We start from the raw sequence: 11943 nt of genomic DNA, 5'->3' as shown, positions 1-11943 counted from the left end.
CCATCCAGTGACGAGTGGCCTTGTACTGTATGAACACAAAGGCTGCGCTCCAGCATTTAAAAATTCAAACAGCTAAAAAGGTCAAGCCTGGAAACAGTTGATTTCTTTTTAACTGAAAAAGAAAAATGTGTGTCTTATAAAAAGAGGATTTATTAAATTAATTTATATTTATTTATTTTGCATTTATCTCCTGTGTCCTTGTGTGATAGTGTTTCTCAGTTAAAATAAAAAGTACCTACTGCAGTGCTGCAACGCTATCTTATATTGTAGAGTACATGGAGCAGACTGTGGGTTGGTATCTCTAAACGATGCTGGTGCATTACTCTCATCAAGAACCTAAGACATAAATCCTTTCCCTCCACCGTCCATCACAAATCACTTACTGTCTTTTTCCCTCTTTTCTCCGGCTAGTAAATCTCTCTCACTTACTCTGCTTTTAGAGGTGATTATCTCAGATATCCATTTCTTTGTGCCAATCTGTTGTTAGATGCTCAGTGAGGTTTGCATTGTGTCTATTCTTCAACACTAAACGGTTCAAGATGAAGTGAAAATAGATCATACAGATTATATTAATCAGACTTTTTACTTGAAAGTTCAGTAACACTTTTGAAGATTGTAGACGGAAAGGAAAATATGTTTACAAAATATTTCAGCACTCTCACCATTCAACTTCACTGTTTGATCGGAGCTTTCGGTGTGTTATGCTAAAGTAGCGACTAATGCTTTGAGCCGTTAGCCTCTGGCAGGGTCGTGTCTAGAAGGTAACCCACAAATTGCAAAAACTTGCAAAGATTCTCTTGAGATTCGCTGCCCGATGACCTATCCTAACCTAAACCATCCTAGGTCAATGGCTAATTTTAAGCATCTCGAGAGTTTCACAAATTGTGGTGTATCATCCAGACATGACCCTAAAGCTGAGATGAGGCCTACAGAGGTCAGGTAACTCCACGACAACAGATTTATTTCATTTTCAAACTTGGAGTCTTCAGAACCAACCAATGCTAACTCAAGTGACATCACTTGAGGCAATCTATTTCATGTAGCTCCTTCTGGAGCCACAAAAGGCTTTATACAACTTTTTCATTATGCGGTAGAAGTCCCCAAGACCTGTAGTCAGACTTTGGTGTGTAATGATGTGTTTTCTTTTTAATTAATTAAAGGTACAGTGTGAAGGATTTCGCAACATCTTGTGATGTGGCTGCAGATTGCAACCAACTGAGTACCCCTTCGCTCACTCCTCCCTTTCCAAGACTGCAGCAACGTGAGCCGCTGAGTGCAAAACCGTGGTACCGCCGTTCGCCGTTTTGTACTCTGCAGCTCACATTACCGCAGTTTCACAAGCATGTCGGAGAACTACGGTGGCCTCCAGGTTACGTAAAAACGGGAAAGTCTCTCTCTAGAGCCAGTGTTTGTTTTTTCCGTTCTGGGCTACTGTAGAAACTTGGCAGCACAACATGGTGGACTGTAAATATGAAGGGCTCATTCTTAGTTACAGGTGATTATACACTAATGAATATTATATTACATTTCTGCTAATAGATCCCCCGAAATCTTACACACTGCTCCTTTAATAATAGGAGAAAAGTTAAGAATAAAAGTTAATTTGCCTGTTTCTTGAGCTTGTTTTTTTGCATTTTTGTCTTTTGTTATCCACATACATCTATTATGAATATTTATGCTGTTTTACTGCATTGGTGTATGGATGATAATGCCTCTTCTGTCATTTTACATCAATGATTTTGAGAAGAAAAAGAACAGAAGGCCTCTGAAACAGATTGAGGTGGAGAACTGACTCTGTTTTAAGGAGGTGGCACAGGAACATGTGACACCCATGATAACACAGGAGAGAAACTTAGAGTGAGTGTCTAACCTTACGTACAGCATCATGGCTGCTGTTTGCATTCTTTTATGTGAGAGTGATCAGACAAAGAGGGAAAGAGAAGTTCAACAGAGGACTGCAGTAATGATCCTGCTACAGCTCTTGCCTCTGTCTTCTTTCTTTAATGTGGAACACCACCACTACTAATCTCTCTCTCCGTCTCTCTCCTCTTTGTCTTGTTCCAGTCATACATCAGTAATTTTCCCTTTGAAGCAATGTTTCATATGGTTGAACATAACCGCACACAAAACACATTCGACCACCAATAGCTGCCCGCCTTCATTTCACTTTCACGATTCAAAAAAGATTTCTAAAAGTGTGATGATGTACAGCCGCACATTGTGTTCATCAAAGAAAGTTCACACAAGTTTGCAGTGATTATAACTCCCATACGTCATAATTATGACTTAGAATCGCGTAATTATGAGGAAAACTATCTCGTAATTATGTGGAAAAAATTACAGTGTATGAAGAAAAGTATGTGATTATAACAGTTTGAGAAAACAGGACCATGATGGTGACACTAGCTGATTTAATTTTGATCTGCTTTGGTTTAACTGCGGGGTTTGACGCATGTAGAGGTGCTGATGTAAATGAGTAATGTAAATGGCATTGTGATTAATATGTGAAGACTTCACGGGCGTCTTTAGTCGCCGGAGTTGTTCGAGCACAAACACACAAAGCACACACTGATCTATTCGAGGTTGCTCTAGCGGCTCACCAGTTTCAGCGACTGCTGATGATTTCAAACTTAAATATTTTAATTGTTGTTGCAGTTGTTAATGTCAACATCTGGCAGGGAGTAAACTTGGACCCCAGCTGTTTTATTCCAACACAATTCCGATGAAATGGCGTGTAATTACCAGCAGCATTTTGATGAGAGCTATTTGACTATTTGCTTTGACATTAATGGATTTTTTTGTTTTGTTTCTTCGTGAAGTTCATTTAGAACAAAGTTTGGAAAATTTAAGTTTGTTAAATAAATGAATTACATTTTTTAAGTGGATGAGAGGCTTTTTTAAGTGAGTCAGAGCCGACCATGTATTCAGTGCCCGCTGCTTATATATATATATTTTTTCCTGTAATAATTTATTGGGAGTAACAACAGGCGTACAGAAACATACAAATAAAGCAAAAATTTAAATGATTGTCCCTCCATATTTTGGTATTTTTCCCCCAAAGCCCCCTCCCGCTCAACCCTCACTTACTGCCGATGCAAAAAGGATAAAGAACAAATAAACAAAGTTAAATTAAAAAAGAAAAGAAAAAGATAATAAAATGAGAAAAAAATATTAAAATATAATAAATAATCAACAATATAGTACACATTGACATTAATGACAATTATAGAATAAATCCCAAACTACAGATACAATAAGCAGATAAACTTTACCATGTGCCTGCTGCTTTTAAATGTCAATAAGCCGACACAGAAACTATCAGTCGATTAATCAATTAGTCGATTGACAGAATATTAATTGCAACTATTTTGACAAATTCAAAAATACAACAAAGAAAAATCACTAGTTCTGCCTACTAAGATGTGAATGCAAGCTGGTTTTCTTAGCTTTATACTGTATGATTGTAAACTGAATATTTTTGAAGTTGGTGTGACAAAACATGCAGTTTGAAGACATCACCTTGGATTCTCTGATGGAGATTTTTCTTCCTTTTGTTCACATTTTATAAAGCAGAAAATAATCAGCAAATGGAAATAATGCAGCCCTAGCTTTAATTTCGACAAGGTTAGTCAGAATCTTATTATAATTGTAATAAAAGTGATAATAAATGTAAGAATAGGTCATACATTTAGCGTGTTGTCAACACTAATCTGTTTGTTTTTTCCAGTTCCGTTGCCAGCCAGGGCTGCTGATGTCTAATACCGATTTTCAACAAACCAGCTTTCGTTTTCCACCTTTTTTTTTTCTGTGTATGACTAATATGCAGTATTGGGAGCATGCAGGGATTATATAGTAACAATGAAAAAAGATTGACAGGAGCCCTGCAGATTAATCTGTCTCAACCCATGCATACAGCATGAGGACATATTAACAGTCAGACCATTCTGCTTCGTGTTCGAGGGCTGTGTCCTTCAGGAAACATGGGGCTTTTTGTGTTGTACCACCAGCATTTAGGTTGAGCAAATGTAACTGTAGATTGTTAACATTTGTCTACCCACATTAAGACGCCACTTTGGACAGCAGACAAGATTACATAGGCTGTAAAGACACATAGGTTCGACTATAATTAACAAGTACATACTGTAACGTGAGAGAGGAGAGAAACATCGCTATGTGAGAGATATATCTTAGTCTCTTTTGAGGAATAATTCTTTACATGATGCCACCATGAAACATCAAATACTGTACATCCATGTGCAAGCACTCTGTGGTGTAACATTTGCATTTCTGCAGCTATTTTCGTCAACATGATTGCCCTGTGTGCATATATCAGGTCACAGGACTGGATTACTCAAATGCACGCGGCACATATGAGTCACTTTGACTCTGACTGTGATTGCTGCCTTCAAAGTAGTCAAACCTTTGGGAGAATATGTCGGTATTCCAACAGATAAGATCTTAGCCTTCCCTCCTGGTTATATGCAGGCGGAGGAGATGTTTAATTTGTGAAGCTGTGATTTGTTACACGCTGCTGCACAGATTGTAGGTGAGGGGGTATTTCGCCTGCTGCTTTTCAGCTGTTACCCCTTTGGAATCCACTTTTATATCCATACCACTGAAGAAACGCCTTTTATTCTTCAATAGTGTTGCTGGAATGCGCTAAAACAGCAGCAGCTTTCTGACATGTTTTATTGTTAACTCAAAGCTTGACTTTGACACCGACTGCGAAGCTTCTTTTATAGTGAAAGGATGCCTTTTTTCAGGCAGTACACCATTTAGAGATCTTACATAATAATGCAAATGATTTCAATGTCATACTTGAACTCCCCATTTACTGCCGCTTTCCTTTTTGTCCACATGACTGTGTGTTTTATGAACGTTATGAGCTCAGGCAGATCTGTGTATCTACATGTTGGTTGTTCACATATAATCTTGCAGAATGTCTGATTTTGCTCGAGGGAAGACAGGAGAAATAAGGGGCAATGACGTAAGAGACAAAGTCTATACACATTACCATTTTTAAAACCATACAGTGCACAAAAACATTAACCGTTATTGAAAATCCTTACACCAGAGAGAATTCGTATTAATGTTTTAATGTTACTAATTTTACTCATGCCTCTTCCAATGATGTCAGTTTAATCTGCCTCTCTCTGTCAGCTCCTTCTTCTAGTTTTCCATCCTCAGATCTATTATATCACCATGGTCATCCACTGAATAAATGTATAGACAGTCATAAGGTCTGGGGAGATTCAATAACTATACTGTGATTGTCTATGCACACATATCTTTTAGTGTTTATTATCTCTTTTCCTGGTGTCTAAATTGGTTCACAATAAGCCTTCGTGACCTAAAGATAACTTCACCATTCACTTTTATATTTATATTTTATATATGCTACTCTTACCACTATTTGTCCTGGCAAGACATTGTTACTTGTTCTTGTCAAGTCTTATTGGGTATGGTCTGTTCCAAATACAGTTGTCATTAAAAACATTAAGTACAACAGTTTTTGCATTTGCAAGGCAATTATTATTATTAAGATGTAAGAACATGATAGGAATCCCAGTCCATGTAAAACCAATTCTCAATGGGACACCCGAATCCTTTGCCAGGCTCAGCACTAAACACCAAAGAAGCAAACTTCATCCAAGGATCTCTGATTTGCATTTCAGTCTACTTCACATTCATATCACAGAGCCTGCTGCACAATTCGCAGCTCCTCTCCCTCAGAGCATCAACGGGCTACTGTACGGTATTAAAATGCTGAGCCAAGAGGCACTCTATTAAGGAGGCCTGCTGGCAGGTGTGTTGATTGGGTCAGATTATCTTCTGGGCATCACACTTTCTAATTGAAAAAAATCCTGAACCCAGGATATTATTCAATTCTGAAATATACATTCATGGTGATCTAGAGATGCATATGGGTTTGATTTCTCAGGTTTTGTTTTTAGCAGTTTGACTGCATGAAAACTTCCATTTAGGATTCAAATCTGCATTACACAAAAATATCAGAGCTTTTTCAGTTTTTTGTTAGGTTGTGCTTATAACCTAACATTCAGCACATTGTCATCCCAACTCGTCACATACTGACGCTTTGTCAGGACCCCTTGGCGTCACTTTCTAGCGCACTGGGTAGCCCAGCGCGTCAAAATATGATGCTCCACTACGGTCGAAGTAAACACGTGGTTCATGACGTGAATTTGAACAAAAACACTTGCTTAGGTTTAGGCAACAAAACCACTTAATTAGGTTTAGGAAATAACATGATGGTTTTGCTTAAAATTACTACGTTTGTCAAGTAAAAATGAAACTTAATGTTGTGAACACAAATATGTTTTTTGGACCCGCCCGCCCATTGTGTGTTCTTTTGCTCCATCGCCACGCACCACCACCACTCTGAGCGTTTAATATTGCTGCAGATGGGTTTACATTTTGGCTACTTGAAAGCTTGTTGCGTCTCATACAGACGCTAAAGGGTGACTTGTGCATCGGTCGCCGAAAAGTGTGACCAAGAGTCAGTATTTGGCGCCCTGGGAATGAGAACGGGCTGAACATGACTGAGAGAGTCTACAGCCATGTTTGTGATTTTGTGAGGCTGTATTTACTTGCTGGAAGCACAGCAGTGCTATGAGCTAACATTTACATCAGCGTGCTAACATGCTCACAATGACAATGCTGATGTTCACCATCTTAGTTCAGTGTGTTATGATGCTAACATTTGCGAATTAGCGCAGAACAAAAGTGTTAGTAGTTAGCAGGTTAAACCAAACTGCTGGAAAAACTAAACTTTTAACCTGATGGCTCTGGATGAAATGTCATAAGTTATTATAATTTGTCCTGAGGTGAGCATGAATGTCTGTACCAAATTTCATGACAATCCCTGCAGTTGCTTACACATTTCGCTCAAAACCACAAAAATGTCAACCTCATGGTGGCACTAAAGGAAAAGTCATAGGATCTCCAAAGTCTTTAGGATTCAACATCTGGGAACCATGAATGTCTGTGCAAAGGTTTGTGCCAATCCATCTACTACATGTTGAGATATTTCACTAGATAAGTGGAAACTTTGAACTGTTGGTGGAAACAGATGAACTCAAGGGTTCGCCAACATCAACAGGCTTCATCCTCTGGGGACAATGAATGAAAACCTTATGGCATCAATCAAATAGTCTGTGAGACAAGGCTGTAGTTAAGTCCAACTTAATTGAGTCCAAGACCAGGTTCAGTTGAGTCCAAATCAGTCAAAAGGAAGTCGAGACCAAGTCAAAACAATATTAATCTATCATGTAAAATCAAACTAATCAATGCATAGAATTTTGGTTGGAGGATCATTACAGGTTTCTACGGGTATGTAAAGGAAGAGGCGGAGGGATATTTTTTTATTCACGCATCATGTTGGTAGAATCAGGCCTGTACAAATGACCCCGAATCAGCAGCCAAGAACAACTTGACCAGTTCTCAATAGCCGAGCCAGAGACCAAGACAATCCTGAGTCCAACAAGGCATGGGACCAAGACCAAGTGCAAGACTTCAAAAAAGTGGTTTCGAGACCGAACTCAAAACCGAGATCGGACTCGAGTACTACAGCCCTGCCGTGAGATATTTCAGTCAGAACCAAAGTGGTGATCTAACCAACAGACCAAACAACCGACAACATGTTGTTCAATTTCATTTCAAAACACTCTACCGCCATCGTGACCTTGCCTTCTGAATCATCCATCATGTTTAATTCCTCCGTGCACACAGTTTAGGCAGCTTACTGCCATTAAATGAAGCAGGATTTTGCAATCAGGACAATCCACAATGATGCCATAATTCCATGAATTACACCAATACAATTCTGTGAATAACCTCAATGGTTTACTTACGACATGTTCAGGGAGGGAGCCACCCATTAGTGTAAGTATGTCCCAGGACAATTAGCCTGCACGCAAACACGTCACCATCAGTCAAATATGCAAATGCACTCGACCAACAATTGAACGGCAGTAGTATGCTACCGCTTGTGATGACATCTTTCAGACTGAGCGAGAAAACATTTTCCCTCGCCCCTCTAACGGAAGCCTGCTACTGCCCTATTGTGTTACCCTTTCACAAGGTTATACATTTCAAGAAGCAGCAGTGGAGCTCGCCTTCTCTGCAGCCTGGCCTGTTTCTCTGTGATAGCCCATCACTGTGCCAGAGCTTCTAATAACGGATTATCATGGAGCTGCTCCACATGTTTCGCTCAGGCCTTTAAGTCTTTTCATTACAGAAATTGCTTCATCATATTTCTGTGACTAATCTATAATAGCGAAAAATTGGTACCGTAATAGGCTACATATTAAATTGTGCAGCCAAACGGTGTGAGGAGTTTCCTTAATAAATTATTGTTTACGGACGTCTGAAGAGCCCACACATTCAAGGGAGGTTCATGGCAGAGGGGGAATCTAGAGAAAATATCAGACCAATGTTGAATAGTCTTTCTTTAATAGTGTATTTTGTGATAAATATTTTCTTTATAAACACACAAGACAGAAATATAATTAAATCACTACTGTTCAATGCCATGACACTGTGAACAGAATGTGCTCTCTGTTGTTAAATGTTTCCGTGTAATTAATTATTTCCTTTCAGTGTCAAATCAAACCAATTAATATGTGTTACAAAAAAAAGACTGTAGACTTGTTGTTATTTAATTCTGCACAATGTGTATAGTTCCTCTGAAGGGATTGTTTTAAGCCAAAGCAAATTTGGCCCAAATCATAGTCCCGAGGCAGACCGTAGGCAGACAGACACACTTTGATTTCCTGCTCTGACAGCAGGCATTGGATTGTTAGTCCGGATATTCACTCACCCACAGCAAAAGGACCGTGGCCGTCTCAGCTAGCAGATATGAAAGTGCATTACTAAGCATGCATTAGACTGTAACCTACGCTGAGCGGGACTACAAACAAACAAATAGATGGAAACACTGTGGTTTATGCCTCCCACATGCACTTGTGCATGAGTCAGCAGAAAATAATTCAGACCATATGGCTTAAACTGTGTCCAGGAGAAGAGGAATTGTCTGCAGGTTAAATAAAAAAAAAAAACAGTCACCAAGCGCAATTTCCATAATACTGTTTACAGAGAGATACATGATCAGCTGTGTATTAACTGAGCTGAATGAATCCTCTGCAAAGTCCACACACTCTGTCTTGTGAGAAGAGAGCTGCTACTATTGAGCCATGTGATGATCAATGTTTTCACAATATATAAACAGCCCTACACACTAAACGTGCTGCATTTGTACCTTAATTAATTAAAACTGACATTGCAACCTTGGAGTTCAAACAGCAGATGGTCTATTTGCTGGTGTGACATACAAATCAAGGACAATAAACTGCAGGTCCACTGTCCTGACAATCAATCAATTCAACCTTCCTGTAGTACAGTAGAGCGTAGTGACTTTGACAGTAAGGACATCATGACCCAAAACTGGCTTCAGCATCAATGGAGCCTCACAGCAGCAGCAGCAGCAGCGTGAAGCCAGGATGTGGGCCTTGTCCCTTACTAGTACATTATATTAGAAAATACTTTAAATGTGTGGACATTTAATTTTTTTTTAATGCAATTAATTAACTGTAACCCCGTCGAGAGGAGCCAATCTCATCTGCAGAGGAGGAGAGGCTATTAAGCAACCCTCCTCCAGAGGTCTGTGCCTAAAAGTCACCTTGGGAGGCCAAATTGACGGGATAAGTGATGGCGCAAACCGGTTGGAATTGGGTATCTGCCAGGAATGGAAGGATGGCGATGGAGCCACACACATACAGCTGCATATCTGAAGGTGTAAAGATGTAGGCCAACAAGGACAATGCCATTTTTAAAAATAAAAAAAGCCACAACACCAGCATCTCTTGAACGTTCAATTCTAATAAGCTCTGAGATTGATCTCACTTATGAGCTTGTTGGATAGAGTAACATGGACTGCACTCAGTGTCTGCAGCTCTGCAGCAGCAGCCTATACACCATGTGTCTCTTTCACTATCCTCCTCTAGCTCCTGTCATGCTCTGAGGGGTTTCAACATTTTTGCGTCAAAAACAAACAAACAGTGGTTTCATGTACTGGGACTGTGCGCTATTGGATAGGCCTAGTGGCCAAACCCCCCCCCCCCCCCCCCCCCCCCCCCCTCCTCCTCCTCTGTGTGCTCTCTACCTTATGTAGGTCATCAATGACAGCATCTGCGATAGGCATTTCGTCAGCATGTGGTTATTAATGATGCCTTTTGCACTGAAGGGGCCCTTACCTTCTGCTGTCGCCTTGCCATATCTGTGGGCTGTTTGGCATTGAATGGGTACGCGACGCATCGCATCACAAACACATACAACTGCAGCTTCTTTTTACGGTCTTCCTCCTCCCTCTGCATCTTCTCCAGGTCCTCCTTCTCCTCGCTGGCGGCCGACGGACTCGGGCTGGTCGGCCGGGCGCTGCTGCGGCTGCTGCTGGGCGCTAGTCCACCCGAGCTCTCGCTGGTCCTGCTCGGAGAGATGCGGGATCCGGCCTGAGGTGCCATCGCCTCTTTGCTCTCCTCCTCCACTATCCCATCAGATTCCTCCTCGCTGGACGACGGATCTAACATCTTGCTCTATAGAGGTGACGCGTCCTCTACAGATATCCTGACCTACTAAATGACTTTCTCTTCTCCTGATGTCCCCCAGATGATGTCTTTATCGGTGCCTGGATGATTTCATGAAGAAGAAGATGCCCGTGAAGTGAAGACAGGGATACAGGCCCTGGTTTGTACTCGCTCGCTGGGGGGATGTCAGCAGTACGAGTGGTGCTGGAGGAGGTTGAGCCTGAGCTTCACACTGAGCTTTTCTCCGCCTGCGCCGAGCACTCGTCGATGCTTACGTATTTTTCTGTGTTTTATTGGCCAGTCAGTGCTGCGGATGTGAGAGAGGGGGGAGGTGAGAAAGGCAGCGGAGGGGAGGGGCAGGGACAGGGGGAGAGTAGTGCACAGCTGAGGGGAAGGAAGGAAGGAAAGGAAGGGAAAGGGAAAGGGAAAGGGAGGGAGGAAGGAGAGGAGGGAGGAGAGGAGAGGAGAGGAGAGGAGAGGAGCGCGGTGAAAGCGGCCGATGGCCTCTCCCTGGCTGCGCGGCGCGCAGGACGCAGCAGCGGCAGCGCGGTGGAGCGGTAGAGCTGTCCGCGGTGCTGAAACGCGGTGGAGCTGTCCGCGGTGCTGAAACGCGGTGGAGCTGTCCGCGGTGCTGAAGCAGCGCACAGGAACAAACCAGAGAGAGTGAAGGATGCGCGACTCGTCCTCAATCTAACTGCAGTGGTACACACCTAAGATGGCTGCCACAGGATTTTTCTCTGATATTGTCACTGAAATGGGGCACGTTATTCAGTTCAACGGGATGCAGATTATAGTTGTGCGTAAAAATGTGTGCTCCCGAGCCGCCCCGTGCCGTGCCGTGCCGTGCCGTGCCGTGCCGTGCCGTGCTGTTTGGAGGGGTGGGTTGGTATATAGCCATGAACACTGAGCTGCTGCTGCTGCTCTCTCTCTCTCTGTCTGTCTGTCTGAAGGCTTCTGGTCCACAAATTGATTGTTGCAGCATGTGTGATGCTGGTTATCTCAACGCTGCAGACACACAAGCTCACAAGGTTCCTCTGCTAAATAAGAGATTTAGTATTCAAGATTTATGAAGAGAAATGTCCAACATACAGTGTTCATCTTTGATAAAATAACATAAAGCAAAGCCTGGTTGAATTGTGGTTTATTTAAATGTGATTGTATGACAGTAGAGCTGCAACGCTTAATTGAATCGATTAGTTGTCAACTATTAGATTAATCGCCAGCTATTTTGATAATCGATTAATCGGTTTGAGTAATTCTTTAAAGAAATTCTCTGATGCCAGCTCCTCTGTGACAGTAAACTGAATATCTTTGAGTTGTGGACAAAACCAGACATTTGAGG

The 11943-nt window shown here is 41.6% G+C and overlaps 1 protein-coding gene across 17 annotated transcripts in view; it reads right to left on the bottom strand.

The window, feature by feature from the left end:
• Positions 1-10905, bottom strand: part of cadpsb (Ca2+-dependent activator protein for secretion b) — a 79733-nt gene extending 68828 nt beyond the window's left edge. For 4 of the 17 annotated variants that reach the window (XM_037768787.1, XM_037768789.1, XM_037768824.1 and 1 more), the window contains exon 1: positions 10272-10901. In XM_037768787.1, coding sequence (XP_037624715.1) covers positions 10272-10604 — 333 coding nt within the window. In that variant the 5' untranslated portion in view covers positions 10605-10901. Of the gene's footprint in view, positions 1-10271 lie in introns of all 17 variants that reach the window. The other 13 variants (XM_037768788.1, XM_037768841.1, XM_037768832.1 and 10 more) reach the window with 7 other exon arrangements.
• Between the last annotated feature and the right edge of the window lie 1038 nt (positions 10906-11943).

The sequence above is a fragment of the Sebastes umbrosus genome, chromosome 1 (assembly GCF_015220745.1).
Source record: "Sebastes umbrosus isolate fSebUmb1 chromosome 1, fSebUmb1.pri, whole genome shotgun sequence".
Classification (NCBI taxonomy): Eukaryota; Metazoa; Chordata; class Actinopteri; order Perciformes; family Sebastidae; genus Sebastes; species Sebastes umbrosus.
The sequence above is the reverse complement of the archived record's forward strand: the minus strand, read 5'-3'. Positions and strand labels throughout refer to the sequence as shown.